This window comes from Chelonoidis abingdonii, chromosome 9, assembly GCF_003597395.2.
Source record: "Chelonoidis abingdonii isolate Lonesome George chromosome 9, CheloAbing_2.0, whole genome shotgun sequence".
Taxonomy (NCBI): Eukaryota; Metazoa; Chordata; order Testudines; family Testudinidae; genus Chelonoidis; species Chelonoidis abingdonii.
In genome coordinates this window covers 35,937,660-35,956,500 of record NC_133777.1, presented here as the reverse complement: position 1 = coordinate 35,956,500, position 18,841 = coordinate 35,937,660, and the positions used below count along the sequence as shown (strand labels likewise).

The 18,841-nt window shown below is 40.0% G+C and overlaps 1 protein-coding gene across 3 annotated transcripts in view; it reads left to right on the top strand.

The window, feature by feature from the left end:
- The window catches only part of RAB11FIP3 (RAB11 family interacting protein 3), a 175,943-nt gene that overhangs the window by 49,815 nt on the left and 107,287 nt on the right, over positions 1–18,841 (top strand). For all 3 annotated transcript variants that reach the window (XM_032799401.2, XM_032799400.2, XM_075069369.1), the window contains exon 2: positions 8,750–8,843. In XM_032799401.2, coding sequence (XP_032655292.1) covers positions 8,750–8,843 — 94 coding nt within the window. The remainder of the gene's footprint in view (positions 1–8,749; positions 8,844–18,841) is intronic.

Here is an 18,841-nt window from a genome sequence, read left to right as displayed (position 1 = left end):
CCCCCCCCCCCCCCCTCAAAGATTTGTGCTCTTTAGCATGCTTTAAAAGTAAAGTATCTGTGCTTAAAGAATTCCTGTGCAAAGTCTGAGTTCCTTGCTTTCCTGCCACAAGGCCCCTTAAGGCTCTATTAAAGCACCAGGTATATATCTTACTGGTCTGAATCAGAGCTTACAGCCAGGTGGACTGTGGGGAAACAGGTCTAAGCAACTATGGACTTGACAGGGAGTGGACGCAGGTCTAGGGCTCAAGGGCAGCTGGGCTGTGGGGCCATATATGGGGCCTGCATCTGAGTGACCCAGAGCTGGTGCCAATGACTAGTTGGTACCAAGGCCAATGGGTTTTGAAGCACATGGGATCCCATGGTTGGGTTGACAAACATCAGAATGGAATCTGTCCAGACAGGGGGACTGCGCCAGGTTGGAACTCCAATGTTCCATTCCCAATCTTGAGCAATCCATGGAAATGCCAGGACACGAATGAAATCATCCATTTTATACAACCTATTCCCCATTTTATTTCTAGGCTCAAAGAACTTGGACTAAACAGAGCAGGGCTCAGTCTGAAACATCTCAGCTTCTTAAAGGTCAAGTTTCTATCTTGACATTCCTATTTTACTACCCTACAGATATTTGCTCTGTTTGAATGCGGCTGGTAGCTTGCCCCTCCCTCCTCCCCCCTCCCCCCCAATTTTGCTCTCCAGTACAATATAAAAGGTAGAAAGACAGGAGCAGCAGTTATACTGTTTATGCCTGTGTGACTGAGCAGGCTATGGCTCTCCAGTCCGATACAACCTACCACTGGACCTTTCTGTGTTTCTGCCTCTTGGAGAAAGTCTGCTGATGTGTGTTGTGTGTGGCTTGCTGCTTTTTTTTTTTTTTTAAATCCTCCATCCAAGATCAGATAGATTCATAGCGGATACTTGGATGAAATGATTATCACTTTCATAAACCCTAAAATGAAGTAAACAAATAGCATTTATTCTCCTGGCTGATTCAAATTCCCTAGTTTAACAACCGTACTAAACAAGTGAAAGCCTTGAGTTCATCCAGGAGTCTCTTCGTGTGCTTGTACATTCTTATACACCCACAAAGATCAAGTCTCTGTAGTATGTTATCAGCATATGCTTTTTAAAAGTGCTTTCTTAGGCAATAACCCTTTATTCCAGCCCTACAAGATCATGCTGGAGGACCTTTCTCCCTGATGCCACTAGCCCTGCAGCAGCCTGTCTCTCTCCCTCCTCTCTCGCCAGAGGAGGGGTTTTTAAAGGTCTCAGGCAGCCCCTGATTGGACTTGGGTGTTCATAGTTAATTTAAGGTGTAACCCCTTTTCAGCTTATAGGGAAAAGAGCCTTAGAATGATAAAGGCCAATATATCTGCCTTCCCTCACTCTCTTACAGCTGTCTAGCCTGACTTTGTCACAGGCCCTTTTCCTCGTTTGTGGGATTGTGGCTTTTGCGGCATCTACTAAGGTATTCTTAAATGATTCCAAATGATCACTCTCCCTTTTCTGATTGAATTCTTCCTCCCAGCTGATTTGGCTCATAATTGTTTTGAGCTTTGAAGAATTGGCTCTATTAAAGCACCAGGTATATATCTTATTGGTCTGGACTTCGTTCTGTTTGCACATTATAAATGTGATCCAGTCAAGATCACTTGTACCCAAGCTACCATTAATTCTTATTTCTGTGATCAGTTCCTTTTGATCTCTTAGGACACGGTCTAATATAGAATTCTCTTGTTAGAAAATGGTCATTTATCATGTTCAGAAATTCCAATGATGTATTAGTACTGGCAGCATGAGACCTCCAGCATATGTCACTCAAATTGAAGTCCCCGGAGATCACACAGCTTTTTCCCCTAACATGTTGTAAATCGGTGTGTAAAGAAGCAGTGGTCCTGTTCTCTAGTGTGATTTGGTGGTGTAGCAAACACCAACTAGTATCCCATCATGAGCTTTCTCTGTTGATCCATAAGCATTCAGGATCACTTTCTTCTGAGTTATCAGTGCCTGGGAAACAGGTAATTCTATTTTAGACATAGTGCCATCCCCTCTTCCCTTTTGCCCACTCGATCCTTCCTAAATAGGTTCTAATAATTGGTTTTAATGTTCCAGTCATCCGAATCATCCTGCCAGGTTTCAGTAATACCAACTAGCTCACAAATGAGCAATTCCAGTTTTGTCCTGTTTGTTACCCAGGCTCATAGCAGTCTTGTGTAGGCAATTAAAGAATTCCTTCTCCATGTCTTTTGGGTTCTTTGATTTTTCTTCTCAACGTTTTGATTTTGTGCTGAGTGCTCATATCTTCCTTCTTTTTACCCTCCCCTTTTGCTGTTAGTTTAATCCACTCCTGGCTACTCTAGCTAGCCTGTCCCAGAGATTGATCGCTTTTCTAGTGAGGTGGAGAACATCCAAACCATACAGTCCCTTTTCCTCACAAAATGTGGATCAGTGTTCCACAAAACCAAACCTCTCCACCCAGCAGTTCACTTCTAGAATCTTCTGCTTTCCCATCTTTTTTCATGGGACAGGAAGGATCTTGGAGAAGATTGCTTCAGCACGCTTCTGAGTTCCCAGAATCATCTGTTATCTGGGAGCTATCCTGCAATGCCACGTCATTAGCATTGCTATAAACCATCGCCAATCGATCCTTGCCCTTGACTTCAGAAGCCGATCCAGTTTTAGAGTGACTTCACATCTTGGCTCTGGGAAGGCAGCACGCAGTCCTGTTGTCTGCCTCTCCCTTGCAGAATGTTCTTTAGATATTTCTGGTATTGAATATCCAGCAAGGATCATCCATAGTTTTTGGACAATTGGAGGAGAATTTGTGGGTAAGCTTGATTTCTCTCCTCCTCTTCCCTGCCCCCTCCCCCACTTACTGGTTGGGCTAAGTTGCCATCCACGCATTTGTTCTGTACATGTCTCTGTTTCCTTGGGTCTGCTGAATCTTATCTCAAAAATTCAAAAGTTGTCACACAACTGAATTGTCATTCTGTCAGTTTTGGACACATTTATCTCTCCCCCCCGCCACTTTGTGGTCTGTTCCGGGAGTGTCCAGTCCATGTCTCCAGCCAACACCTGTCTTTCCCTCTTTATTGGGTCCAGCTATATGCTGTGGTTTTGTGGGTTGGTTCCCATCACCTGCTGGATTCAGTCTAAGTGTATCTTTCCCTGTGTGAAAACAAGTATAGATTTTTCTCTAACTGTTCTCCCTACTGATAAAGGACTACATGGTTGTGACCTTAGCTTGATAGCTGTTTGTTTGGTTGATTCTTCCGTTGCATCTGCCTGCTTCCTGTAGGCTCAGTGTTCTGTGTGAGCCTATGACATGTGATTGGCCTGCCTCCACTGCATATATTTTGCATTCAGAATAGCATAAAACTTAACAAGTTGTCTGTGTAGGGGTTTTTAAAACATCCCACCAAAATGCATCCCTCTTTCTTTCTTGATTTCCTCCCCTGCCCTAAATAAATAATATATATAAATATTTTTTCCTGAGATTACTGGTAGGAGCACCAAAATTCCTCCCTCCTAACTTTATCTCTGATACCTCCCCTGTAGTACCTCGCTTGTATATCTTTTGGATAACTGAAGAGACCAGAGAATGAATTTTTCCACATGAGAGGGAGGAATAATTCCAGTACTAAACCCTTTTCACTGATCCAAGGTAGTATTTCACTGCAGCATGTATGCAATTTGTGTACCTGGAAGATTAAGCTTGTTAGTTGGCCTGCTTTGAATGTTCAGGTGTATTGCGTGAATGAAATCTCAGCATCGATTTCCCCGCCCCCAAGACAGGGTTTCTCAGTGATTCAGTTTATATGTGTAAAGAGTAAAATAAGGATATATTTCCTTGTGCTCATTTCTTTACAAGTTTGGGGCATAATCAAGTAGCAATTTTGCATTAATAACAAGAAAAGAATACAATATTCTTTTTAGCATCCTTTAATATGTATCCAAAACACTTCAGATGTGACCAGCTGTTAGGGGAAGAGAAGAGAATAGCTTTGAAGAGTTTAAAAAAAAAAACCAATCTTTCTCTCTCCTCTCCTCTCCCCCCCCAAGTGTTTGTTGTTTAACAGCAATGATAGCAGACCATTCTGAAACCACACACAACTCTGAATTTCATGTACCGTACCTCCTGTTGTCTATTGAAGTTTGGAACTTGGGTGAAGGTAGTGTAGTTCCAGAAATAATTACTGAAGCAGGTTATTGGTTGGCAAGTAATTAAACCTCAAGCATAGTGCATTTTAAAAGGAGGATGCTTTTAACAGACATTCGCTAGAAGACCTCTTGAGATTCCTTGCAGTCCTACGATTCTGTGTGACAATCCATAATGCTTTATACATAGTTAAAGATGGTCAAAAGGTCTTGCTGAAGTGGAAGATTCATTGATTTTTAAAATAAATCCTGCTCTTTTCAGCAAGCAAAACATCAATTCAGCATGAGAAGCTTGTGGGTTTTTTTTTTTCCCCCCTATTTGTGTTACCATGGATGGTTGATACCTACATAAGTAGCTTTATAAGATCTTGTTTAGATTTTTATGACCAAGATGTGATTTCCCCCCCGCCCATATCTACTTGTAAACTGTAACTCTTGCTTATTATTTCTCTATTTGATGCAAAAATACCCGCTACTGCAATGTTATAGATTCACAGTTAAGCTCACACACATCAGGAAATGCAGTTAAGATTGACTGCTCACATAAGAATGGCCATACTGGGTCAGAGCAAAGGTCCTTCTAGCCCAGTATCCTGTCTTCCGACAGTGGCCAATGCCAGGTGCCCCAAAGGGAATGATCCATCCTCTGTCACCCATTCCCAGCTTCTGGCAAACAGAGGCTAGGGACACCATCCCTGCCCATCCTTGCTAATAACTACTGATGGACCTATCATCCATGAACTTATCTAATTCTTTTTTGAACCCTGTTAATCTTGGCCTTCACAATATCCTCTGGCAAGGAGTTCTACAGGTTGACTCACCATAAATCTGCCTTTTTGAGAAATAGAAATTGAAATACATTGCATAGTATTTCTTTCTTGCAACTTCTTAAATATTTGTGTAACATGTTGTAGTAATGTGCATTAACTTAGAACAAGAGAGAAAAAACCAATGGCCTGTGCAAGTATGCATTTGTGCATGGTCTCTCTCTCTCTTTCAAGCTAGGTGTCTGAGAGGAGATCTGTGTGTGAGCATAGTAGAGAATCAGCAAGGGCATGCAGAGATTCTGTCTGTTTAGGATCTAAATGTAGCTTGTGTGTGGATGTGCAGGATTTGGGGTCTCTTGACGGTAACAAAATATGCCATGATGGCGATCTGTTTCCACAAGAACTGAATGCTATGTTTGCAATCCTTCACTGTCGACATGGAGTGTGTGTACATAAACTTCGGCTTCTGTTCTCTAACCTGTTCTAATGTTTGAGTCTTGACTGAGAGTGTGGTGGCAACAGGGAGCCGGAGCCGGAGCCGGAGCCAGAGCCAGAGCCAGATCTAGCTCCCTGACTTTCGGCTGCCCGGCTCTAGCTCAATTTAAAGTCATCCTGTGTCTCCTCTTCCCCCACCACCCGCCCCACTGCAGTGTTAACTTAATATGGAAGGATCCTGAGCAACCTGATGCCAGTGGAGAACTGGGTGTTGTGGAGATTTGGTCCACACTCCCCTTACATGTGGGAGGCTCATTTTCACACCTATGAGATGATGGAGCTGCCTCTGCTGACTTCATGCCTGTGGAGATTCCCCTAAAACAAAGGGACTTCTGTAGCTGCCATTCTGGCCGTCTTAAGTTTACTTTGTGCAGCATGAGCAGCACAAGGTGAACTGTGTAGACTGGAAAATTTGGCCCTGTGAGTACTGGTATGATGTAGCAGTGGATTGGCGGTGTGAATTTCCAAGGAGCTGGTCTGTCTGTGCCTGTGTGCAGAGGGGGATTATCTTCTGGGTGTGCCACTGTGGGGTTGGGCACTGATGGGTTAATCGACTTGATAGTATTGCCAGTAACCATACAGTTAAACCCTTGTGGAGACTTTGTGTTGAATGTTAATTATAACTTTATTTTGCATAGTGCCCATAGGCCTCAATCTAGATTGCAGCCCTATTGTGCTATGCAAAGCACAACCATAGTTGCAGTTCCTTATAGCTCACGATGGGACAGTTACTTACTTGAGATTGTGTGCACTGATACACATTCTCATGTGCTTATTTTATTTTAAAATACCTTTTTCAATCTGACAGGAAATTTGACTCCGATTAAAATCGAAGTCTGAAATGTGAGTTCAGCCGTTTACTTATGTAGCAACAAGTACTTTTTTTTTTTTTTGAAAAACAGGAAAAGTGGTTTGGTTTTAGCTTTCCACCTCCACTTACTTAAACCAAACAATACCCCAACCCCGCAGGATGACAGAATTGGTTTTTACTTAATTTCCACGCTTGGGGAAATGCTTCAGTTGATGTAAATCAGCATTCGCTCCATTGATTTCAGTGGATCTCTGCCAATATACCTGAAATGAGGATCTGGCCCTGGGTTGTCTTAGACCCAAGATGAATTTTTTGAGAGGGATGCTTCAGCCCTAAAGAATTGTCAGGAGTTATGTTGGAAACAGGATTTTAGACTGTAAAGTGAGTTGCTGTGATGAAGACTCCATTATTTGCTAATTTGTTTCCTTTTCTCTAAACAAGATAAGCTTGAAATGAAGAAAATGGGCATTCGTTTATTTGTAAATCAGTGTACATTTTTTAGTCTTGCATGTGGGGATTTGATCCTTAAATCTGCATAAGTTTGTGTCAAAATGCAATATCTTAACTTTTTTTGTTTCTTTCAATGTTGTACTCTTTTTTAAGGGTAAGGTAATTATGTTCTCTGAGCAATTTACTGGCTAGCATGCTCTTAGTTCTTTTAGAAGCAAAAGTGTTCCAACACAGAAAATTCATGATAAAAGTAACCAAACCTATACATAACACTGTTTTTAGTTTCACAAGTTATTACCTGGAGGATACCTACACCTTAAAATGTCTGTGGTTTATTGCTTGTCACTTGCTGTGCTTTAATGGTATGTTAGCAATTGTTTTTGTTAGGTGGAGTCTTTCTGAAGCAATGATGTATTTTTTCCCTCTTGGAAATGTTAGAAATCATGCACGAGAATGTCAGGGAGCCATGAAAAGTTCGATTAAATGTCACTGAAGTGCATGTGTGGGTGGCTTTTTAATATAGACAAGAGAACCTGGAATTGATGGAATGCTACTACAACAGTAGACTCCTAAGCTGGGTGAGTGGCTCCAACAGATCCCAGGAACAACATCAGAGCTCTCTGTCCAGAAGAGTGTAGTGCTAGGAACAGCTAAGATACTGTGCAGAACCCTAACTACAGACCAGTGTACGATGATGAGACATTCATGACACATTGACAATTCAAAGGGACACCGCTAAGCTTGGTAAACTCCAAACTCCTGCTTTTCCTGTTCTTGTTTGTTCTCAGATTCTTTTTAGGTGCAAGGTTTTTCTCAAAATAAATGCTGTGTCTCATCAGCTTTTTTGCCAAGTACAAGCAAAAATAGGGAAATAATCCAAGGTCCAGCAGCATGCAACTCTGAGCAACTGGAATCAGAAATTAGTTTGAGTTCATAACGGATTTGGCCCAGGGGGAAGAGTCAATAAGGAAACTAACTCCAAGCTTCCTAATGGGTTCCTATAAATGGTAAAGTTGGAAAAGGAAAGGAGAATGTGAATTGGGAAAGTTCTGTGACTTTTTTTAGGACAGCAGTATGAAACAAATTCTATAATTCCATTTGTGCCTTTATTCAGCATCTGGGCTTTAGGTCTAAAACAAATCAGAGTATATGGCGTTAAGGTATATAAAGATGCCTCAATGTCACTTGAAAGGGTAACTTTCTAAAATGACACAGCTTAGGAAAAAGTGGTTAATTGTTTCAACATCCTAAGAATGAACTATTCTATAATTGTCTGAAACAAAGGCTCCGTAGCAGCCATTGAGGGAATTAGATACACCTTTTTGAAGTCTTTGTTTGGCCTGCTGAGGAATGACTTTAGTTTTGCCCTCTAATTGTAACTATTCTATTTGAAATGCCAAAATAATCATTGCTAGTTTGCCAGAAATGTCTTATTACTCCTTGTCTCCTATTCAGTAATAGCCTCCTAATCCTTGCAAGCTGCTGGTGTGATTTTTTTCCCCTACTTCCTGCCCCCTTTAAACATTGCCTAATCATGAAAGGTTTTCCAATCATGTCATCTAAATACATAACACAGATTAGTTCGTTATTGTTGAATCCTCTTAATTGGGACCCCCCTGGTGGACATCCCATTGTCCGAATTAAGCACCTGTCCCAATTAAGAGAAGCTTTTTTTTTTTTTTTTAAGGTGCTGATTGAAAAATTTTTTTAAGTTGAAAAAAAAAATACTGTACTCACTCATATTCACTATATTTCCTCTTTGTATCTCCTAGCAAGTCGGGTTCAGTATTAAGATTGGCACTTAGAATTTCACTCCCATTTAATGGTTCATTAAATACCAGTTAACCCCTTGGCAGTGTCTGCTTGTCCCCATTAAATGGATTTTTTTGTTAATACTGTCTCAATTAAGCAGCACTCCTTGCCATTTTCTATCATTAAGCTGAATCTGCTGTCTTTGAGACAATCCAACAAAGCACCATCTGATTACAGTCTTCCCAAATAAGTGGAGTATACTGTGTTTGAAATGCTTTGCCGTGAAATTTATAATGCTGGTTTTGTAATTGCAGGTGAAGGACCTAACAAAATATCTAGACCCCAGTGGACTTGGAGTAATCAGCTTTGAAGACTTCTATAGGGGAATCGGAGCTATCAGAAATGGAGGTTAGTTTATTTGCTATCACAATATGAACAAAGGAAAGAGATCAAATTTAGAAATTCAAGGAGTTAACCCTGTAGACCAATTGCTTGGTAAAACCAGTTCCTGGATTTCCTGATCCCTTTAGAAAGCTTATAAACCTTATTTAAAGTATTAATGTTGTGACATGAGGTCCATTATTTTCTGCATTGTATGAAGAACAAGGCAGACTGATTTTAGATGCACTTAAAAAAAACCTCTGCTACTACATTGCATTTCACAACTAATCAGTAGGGTTGTCAGTTGATTAAAAAAATTAATCACTATTAATTGCACTATTAAACGCGAATAGAATACCATTTATTTAAATATTTTTGGATGTTTTTCCACTTTTTCAAATATACTGATTTCAGTTATAACACAGAATACAAAATGTACAGTGCTCACTTCATTTTTATTTTTATTACAAATATTTTCACTGTAAAAAAACAAAAGAAATAGTATTTTTCAGTTCATCTAATAGAAGTAGTGTAGTGCAATCTCTTTATCCTGAAAGTTGAACTTACAAATGTAGAATTATGTACAAAAAAACTGCATTCAAAAATAAAACAATATAAAACTTCAGAGCCTACAAGTCCACTCAGTCCTCTTTCTTGTTTAGCCAATCGCTGAAACAAACAAGTTTGTTTACATCTGCAAGACATAATGCTGCCTGCTTCTTGTTTACAATGTCACATGAAAGTGAGAACAGGTATTTGCATGGCACTGTTGTAGCCACCGTTCCAAGATATTTACATGCCAGATGGCTAAAGATTCATATACCCTTCATGCTTCAACCACCATTCTAGAGGACATGCGTCCATGCTGATGACGGATTCTGCTTGATAACAATCCAAAGCAGTGTGGACCGACGCATGTTCATTTTCATCATCTGAGTCAAATGCCACCAACAGAAGGCTGTTCAGGTTCTGTAGTTCCCGCATCAGAGTGTTGCTCTTTTATGACTTCTGAAAGCATGCTCCACACCTCGTTCTTCTAAGAGTTTGGAAGGCACTTGGGTTGAGTGCTGTAACTATCTTGAGAAATCTCACATCTGCAATGAAACTGTTCTTGAAATGAATAACAGTGCGATTAAAACGGTGATTAATTTTTTAAATCGCAATTAATATTTTTGAGCTAATCGCACGAGTTAACTGTGATTAATCGATAGCCCTACTAATCAGAAGTGGGTTTTCATAAATGCTTGGTGAAATTAGTGTAAGTCTAGTTAGGAAAACTTGCTTTGGATTTAGTATGTATTGAATCTTGCAATTTTCCCATGAGGTTGGTCAATAGAAGCAAATAGTCAAGTGATATTAATGGAGTGCTTGCTGTGCGTGGCTAATTCTGGATTAGGATGTAGAATCTTCTAAATTGCTAATGCAAATACACTAATTTTTACTCTAACCACCCGTGAACATAGCATGTGTAGATAACGTCTAACAAAAAGCATATGTAATAAGATTCTTTTGATCTTTTACTGTTTGTAATTTTTGTCATATAATACCATTTTCAGTATTCTAGCCAACTTGTATTGTAAACTGCTAACGGCAAGGTCATGTTGTGTTTGTCAGTAAAATGCCATGCATGCCTATAGTGTTATATAAATAATCTCAATGAATCTTCCACAAAATGACCCTTCAGATATGAGGATGTCTTCAGAAAAGAATGTATGAAGGAATGCTATTCAGCTGTTACCTGTATGAAAACCACTATTTTAGCAGTCCTTATTGGGGCAACTGGATATTATGAGCAGAACATGAAATGATTGTTTTCAGCCCTTTTAGAGTACATTTTCTGTTTTAATCTTTAAAATGTTGAGAAGGGGTATTGATATATTCTGCACTGAATTTTATATGTGTATTTTCCTCCATAACTGATCCAACATCATTACTTATTCTGGTGTAGAGAATAAATTCTATTGCTGCTCACCTGCTGCTTGCTTTCATGCATGGTCAGTGAGCTATACTGACAGCAGCGCAGATTAAGCATATTTTAGAGCCACAGTGGTGTCAATTAATTGTTTCATTTACTATAGTAATTGTGTGTGTGTGTATAAAATACAATACAGTTCTTACAGCAAATAACTTCACTAAGTTATTAACTTAATAACATAGTACAAGCATCCTGATTGGTTAATAATTAAATCACACAGTGCTTTAGTATCATACGCTGCAAAGAGCTGCAGGCGACTCATTGAAAGAGCCACTTGCAGCTCAGAAGCCTCAGTCTGAGTATCACTGTTTTAGGGCAACACAACCACAAGTGTGAAAGGAGTCTGTTTTTTTACTGAAACTCCTTTCGGAAAGGTCTGGTTCTGTGAATACATTTAATAATCCTTGAAGGTGGGAGTGACTTATGGTCACTGCTTAGATTTCTTGTTGGCTTTATAACCATTCAACACTGAGTGACATCATTGGTTTTTCCCTTGGGAGTTTCAAATCTAAATATTTACAGTTTGCTGCAGACTATATAGCTTTAAGGCTTGGTGTGATGCTGCTCTGTAAGAATTGCTCTTGAATTCTAAAGAGGTAGCAAAGAGCTATTAATCCTGAGAAATTGCTATCTGAGAAGAGTGTGTGTTAACAGAGCCCTGGCTAATGTTTCTCTTCAATAATTCAGTGCCCTGGTGTTGTTTTTTAACTGGATAGAAGTAGCAGGCCCAGAAACGTTAAGACGTTTCTTACTGTGACATTAAACAATTTAAAATACGGTTTGGACTGAGGTTTTGCAACTACAGAGAGCTTAGTTTTGCTCATTCACTATAGCAAATACACAACAAATTCCCTTAAGTTTTTATTAATCATAGAAGCATAAGAGACTCAAAGCAGGCACGGGATGTTTCTTAATGAGTCTGAGGATTGAACAGTTATTTATTTTCAATGGTGTCAAGCCTTATAGTCCTTCAGAGAGTTGATTACTGATTGGAGCAATTTGCTTTTAACAAACATTAATGATTTAGATAATGGCAGAGAGTACACTTTTAAAGGTTATGGAGCGTACCAAGCTGGGAGGGGTTGCAAGTGCTTTGGAGGATAGGATTAAAATTCAAAATGATCTGGACAAACTGAAAAACTATTCTGAAGTAAACAGGATGACATTCAATAAGGACAAATGCAAAATACTCCACTTAGGAAGGAACAATCACTTGCACACCCATAAAATGGGAAATGACTGCCTAGGAAGGAGTACTGCAGAAAGGGATCTGGGGGTTTCTAGTTCAGGCTAAGATTTTGTCATGGATGTTTTTAGTAAAAGTCATGGACAGGTCACGGGCAATAAAGAAAAATTCACGGGAGCCCGTGACTTGTCTCTGACTCTTACTAAAAATATGCATGATAAAATGAGAAGAGGCTGAGCGGCTGCGGGGTGACTGAGAGCTGCGGGGATCCCCCTGCCCCACCACAGCGGCAAGGAGCCCCCTGCCACCCATTGTGGCTCAAAGCCTGGGGGCCCTGCTGCCTCAGGCGACGGGGTTACCCCACAGCTCCCTGCCACTGGGGGGACTCTGCAGCTTTCACCCCTCAGGGCTGAAATCACTGAGGTCTTTGGTCACAGATTCCGTGACCTCCATGACAAAATCATAGCCTTAGTCATAGTGGATCACAAGCTAGGTATGAGTCAACAATGTAACACTGTTGCAAAAAAAGCTAACATCATTCTGGAATGTATTAGCAGGAGTGTTGTAAGCAAGATACTAGAAGTAAATCTTCTGCTCTTTTCCAGGCTGACTAGGCCTCAACTGGAGTATTGTCGCATTCTGGGGGCCACGTTTCAGCAAAAATGTGGACAAATTGGAAAGAGCCCAGAGGAGAGCAACAAAAATGGTTAAAGGTCTAGAAAACATGACCTGTGAGGAAAGATTGGAAAAATTTGAGTTTGTTCAGTCTGGAGAAGAAAAGACTGAGATGGGATATGATAATTTTCAAGTACATAAAAGGTTGTTACAAGGAGGAGGGAGAAAAATTGTTCTCCTTTACCTCTGAGGTTAGGACAAGAAGCAATGGGCTTAAATTACAGAAAGGGAGGTTTAGGTTGGACATTAGGAAAAACTTCCTGTCAGGGTGGTTAAGCACTGGAATAAATTGCCCAGGAAGGTGGTGGAATTTCCAGTAATGGAGGTTTTTAAGAGAAGGTTATACAAACACCTGTCAGGGATGGTCTAGATAATGCTTAGTCCTTCCGTGAGTGCAGGGGACTGGACTAGATGACCTCTCAAGGTCCCTTCCAGTCCTATGATTCTATGAAACAGCCTTTTCTCTGTAAAGAAAGGAAAAGGTTCATCTTGATTCTGGTTGAGTTTCTCAGTCAGAAGTTAGAATTATTTCTGCAGTAGACTAGAGAAGTAATAATAATAATAAAAAAAATAAAGACAAGGGCAATGTGGGTTTGTCATTGAAGTTCATATGAGTCCTTGAAGGCAGGTCAACCAGTAATAATGGGTGCATCTCTGGGCCATTTATCTGGGTAGATTATCTTGGTGGTATTTGGTTCTCTCTCTCTTTCATTAAACCTTCTTATGCTGGGCAATGCAATTATTCACAGAGCTGATTGGACAGAAGCCAGAAGAGAGAAAGGAAGAGATGAAGATAATATGGTGTGAGAGGATTGAAAGACATATGTGCTGGAGGCAGTCTGGGGTCCAGTAGGTCCTGGTTCAGCAATGATACTCTAGTGTCCTCACCTGTTTTGAGGCCTGGGTGCCTGTGCGTATCTCCTAAGATCCATAACCAAAAATGGCAGTGCTTGAATTGAGGGGCAATGGGGAAGCAACGGTACTCTCCCAAAATATGCCCGGGAAGTAACTTCACCCATAAATCAAGCTTCAGCTACTTGACACCAAAATGAGATGCTGCTTGCAGTAGATTGTGCGGCTGTTCAGAAGGTGATCACGTTCTCTGCTCAGAATTTGCTTCCTTTCAATGGCATTTAGATGCATGCATGGGGGGCAGGGCTAGAGTAGAACTGTCATGGTATAATTCCCCACTCTGAACCTTAGCGTCCAAAAGATGGGGTACCAGCATGAATTCCTCTACGCTCAATTACCAGCTTAGTACTTGTAGCGCTGCCACCAACCAGGAATTCCAGTGCCTGGTAACATTCTGGTTGCCCCAAACTAACCATTGCCCGGGAACCCCAGATCCATGTCCCCTGGATTTTAACACAGAACAGTAAACCCTTTCACCCACCGGGTTGCCTCTCCCAAGGTCCTCCCTGGGTTAGCCTGGAAGATTACTGTGAATTCAACCTACTTACGTCCAAACAGAGCATAGAAAATTCACACCTTCCCTCTCTTTCATCCGCCATCCCAGACCCGAGAGAGAAAAGTATCCTAACCAAAGAGAAATTAACTATTCTCTCCCTTACCCTCCTTTCTCACCTCACCAATCCCTGGTGGAAATCGACCAGTCCCCTTCGTTTTTTTATTTGGTGGAGACCCCAATCAGGTTCTTATATATGAGAAAAAGCTTTTAATAAAGAGAGAAAAAGTAAAAATTATCTTTGTAAATTTAAAGATGGATTAGGTACAGGTTTTTCAGCTATAGCACTGGAATACCCTCCCAGCCTAAGTATACAAGTACAAATTAAATCCTTTCACCAAAATACAAATTTGAACTCCTTCCAGCCAAATGCACATTTGCAAATAAAAAACAAACATATGCCTAACTCGCCTGATCTACCTAGTACTTACTATTTTAAACTTAAAAGAGCCTGTATTGGAGAGATTGGAGAGAGACCTGGTTGCACGTCTGGTCACTCTGAGAACCCAGAGAGAACAACAACCAAAAACTAACAGCACACACGCAAACTTCCCTCCCTCAAGATTTGAAAGTATCCTGTCCCCTGATTGGTCCTCTGCTCAGGTGACAGCCAGGCTTACTGAACTTGTTAACCTTTTTACAGTCAAAAGAGATATAAAGTACTTCTGTTGTATTAAACTTCTACTATCTGTTTATGACAAGAACATAAGCATGTGTCGACAGCCTTGGTTCCCAGAATATTATTGAGTCTTCAAAATACCAAATTCCTGCTGCTTGATGCATTAGTGGAGACAGACAGGTTGAGAGTCTCCCCTGGATTGGCTTCCCCTTACCAAGTTCTTCATTCTTGTGTGCTGACTCCAGAAGTCAAATTGGAGGAGTGAAGTGCTAGTACACTCCCAAGAGTTATACATATATCATTAAAATGAAATTACAGTCACAAAAAATTGTGCAGCTCTTTATAAGACTTCCCCCCTCTCCTTTCTTACATGCTTTGATCAACAGTGACCTAGTTAACAATGTTGATGATCAAAATGTCCCAGGTCATTAATTTAAATGAACATGCCAGTGTGGTAAATGGGACAACTTGCAAATGTTTCAGGCTACCTACAAACTCAGGCAGAACTTGCTGCATTGTTTTGTATTTGGCTCATGCTAGAGAACGTGACAGCCTCAAAATGCCTGCTTGCCAACCCACGATAGAGACAGTCCTCAAAGGAAAGTGCAGATCTTTCAGCCTTCTTTAATTTTATTATTGTTTTATTTAAAAATAGACATTGTTTTACTCTGAACTACCTCCTTTCTGATATTGGGAAAAGTTCCAGAACTTCAATGGTGGTTTCTCTCTCTTCCATTACAGAGTCTTTTAGCCTGTTTTGTGATCTCAGTGGTCCTTGGGTCATATGACTAGCCTCTTTTCTTTATACAGGACCCAGTCACTCTTTCTCCAGGACCCAGTCGCCCTTTCTGTTGACAAATATTGTTACAGATTACTGAAAAACTGCTACATTTTACCCCTGAGTTTTGCAAGAATTTGCTAGAATTATTGTTAAAAACAGTTGGCTTCTATCTCAAGCCCGTTTTGACAGTGTGAAACAGGATTGTTTAGTTCCCTGTATCATTTTTTGTCTGTGTCAGAGAAAAACTTCGTTTTTACTTTTTGATTGGGTGCCGCGGAGTCAGATACTTTTTTCTTTTTACAATTGTATAGAGGGAGGGAGTGCCCTAGGACACAGGATTGCCCCAGTCCCAGGCAGGTCTTTCCACAGGTAAACAATTACAGCAAGCATTTATACCTTTTGATGCATACAATAAATAAGCAACAGCTGCATTTTGTTTATACATAGGCCATCTTGATATCTTTTTATTTAATTTTTTTGACTTTTATAGAGACGCCAGTCTACATTTCTTATTATCAACACAAGGTTGCAACAACTTCTTACACAGTTTTCCCACTCACCTCACACAATCCTCACTTCTACAAATCTCGCATTAGTAGGGTTACAGCTAGCCTAACTCTTGCTAACAGAGACTGTCACGCATTGAAATCTCTGTCAGTTCTTGCTCTACTTCCACAACCGCCGCTTTTGTACTTCTAGTACAACAAATATTTTTAAACCTTTATTTGCATTAAGCTTTGGGTTTTGGATTTTGTATTAAATGCTTTAACTTCAGGGGTTTTGATTGGCTGCAATGACAATGCTTTATTAACATGGGCGTGAAAGGTATTACTGTTATGTTTTTTACAACAACAATAACATAATTTTAAACTAAATAACAATAAAAGCAGTAACATTTTTACAGTAATAGGTATGATGGGGTTGTTATAGTTTTAGTTATAAAGCACAATACATTATATTTAATACATAAAGTGAATACTTTATAAGCTGTATAAAAGGCATTTTTTAAAATTTAATATATTTTAAAGTATATGAATTTGCTTTTTTACGTTAGACTTTTTTTGAATTTTTGGTAACAATGAAAGCAAATTTTTGAATCTATTTAGGTACTAAGCTAGTTTAATTAAAGGGTATTTGAAACTTAAGGGCTATTGGTTTTAACATACACGCAGCAGAGTCTCTTTCAGAGATTTTAGTCTAGGTCGGCTGCCTGTGGCATTTTTAGTGTTACCAAGCCACACCGGCTTCAGGGTCGCAAAGGCACACTGTTGGATCTCACTGGACAGTTAAGCTTTGCAAATGTAATTTTAGTCCTGTAACTTGTATTGCTTTTGGTTTGCCTCTGTCTATATTTTTCCACAGCCAGCTGGGGCCGAAAGCAGTTTTTCTTTGTACTTAGCATGGTTTGCGTTGATTTTTGACCTTGAACGCAGAGCAACTTTTTTTTTAATTTTTGGGACAAGCTGAATTTTAAATTTAACTTGTTTTTTTTTTTTCATTGACAAATTGCTCACACTGTGTTGGAGGCTTTTTTGGTGATTAAAAGCTTCTTTGAGATGTATGATCTTATTTAGATTGAAGGTACTTTTTAGTGGGCATTGTTTAGATGGATTTTTATGCTTGTAAAGATTTCAATTTCCTAAATACCTGCAGGTTTTAGGACCATAATGTACGTACATGTAGTGTGCTGGCGTACTCTTAGGGAGTGAGGTGGATTGCTTAGACCGTCCTCCACCCATTTTCCAATCACACACACAGGAGGGGATGTCCTGTCCGCGCTAGCGGCACATAAACTATTTTCTATTTTCACTGTCTCTATTTTCCTAATTTAGGGTAGGGGAAAGAAGAAGAGAGGAACTATAGGTAAGAGTTTCTGCTTTCCGAAGTGAGTGGGTGTTTTCTTTTTAGACCAATTAAGTCTTCATGAGAAGACAGTTCTCACTGACTGTTTCTCAGTAGAGAGAGACTTGCTGAGGGAGTGGTGATTTTGCCTTAGCTTTTACCCAGCCTACTTGTGGCCTAACCTGACCAGTCCAGGTGACTATAAATCTTGGTAGTCAGATGATCTTCCTAGAACTGTCGATCTCCCAGTTAATGGAGGATCCTGAACTACTTTTCTGCTGTACTGTATTCAGACGAGCTGATAGGGTGACCAGTTGTCCCGATTTTATAGGGACAATCCCGATATATGGGGCTGTTTTTTAATATGGGCTCCTATTACCCCCAACCCCGTCCCAATTTTTCACACTTGCTATCTGGTCACCCTACAAGCTGATATAAAGATATCTAGATCATCCTATAATTGCTGTGCCTTCTTAGAGACTAACTCCTGGAATTTAACTCCCACTCTTGGCACTGGTGCAATAAAAGAATCCCAAACTAGTGAATGAATGTTGAAGATGGTAATGCATCCCTTCATTAGAGCAAGGCAATCTCTTCAGTGAAAGACTAATCTTCACAGTTCAAGTAGTCTGTATCAATGAGTTTAATTAAATGCTTTGTGAAAATGGAAACCGGATTGTGCACATGGTACAAAAGTCAGATCAAAGCTAGTGATAAAGTGGTCTTCAGTTTTATGGGGGTGTTTTCACTTGTATTCCCACTAGGGCTGTTAAACGATTTTAAAAAAATTGAGATTCATCATGTGATTAATCCAGGGGTTCTCAAACTGGGGGTCCGGACCCCTCAGGGGGTTGTGAGCTGTCAGCCTCCACCCCAAATCCCGCTTTGCCTTCAGCATTTATAGTGGTGTTAAATATATAAAAAAAGTGATTTAGATGTATAAGGGGGGGGTCGCATTCAGAGGTTTGCTGTGTGACAGGGGTCACCAGTACAAAAGTTTGAGAACCACTGGATTAATCGCACTGTTAATAATAGAATACCATTTTATTTAAATATTTTGGGTGTTTTCTGCATTTTCAAATATTTTTATTTCAATTACAACACAGAATACAAAGTGTACAGTGCTTTTTATATTTATTTTTTATTACAAATATTTGCACCGTAAAAAAACAAAGGAAAACATAATCCCAACTGTACATATAAAATGGTGGGGTCTAAATTAGCTGTTAGTACTCAAGAAAGAGATCTTGGAGTCATTGTGGATAGTTCTCTGAAAACATCCACTCAGTGTGCAGCAGCAGTCAAAAAAGCGAACACAGTGTTGGGAATCCATAAGAAAGGGATAGATAATAAGGCAGAAAATATCATATTGCCTCTATGTAAGTACCCCACATCTTGAATACTGCATGCAGAAGTCACCTGCGTCTGACGAAGTGGGTATTCACCCACGAAAGCTCACGCTCCAAAACCTCTGTTAGTCTA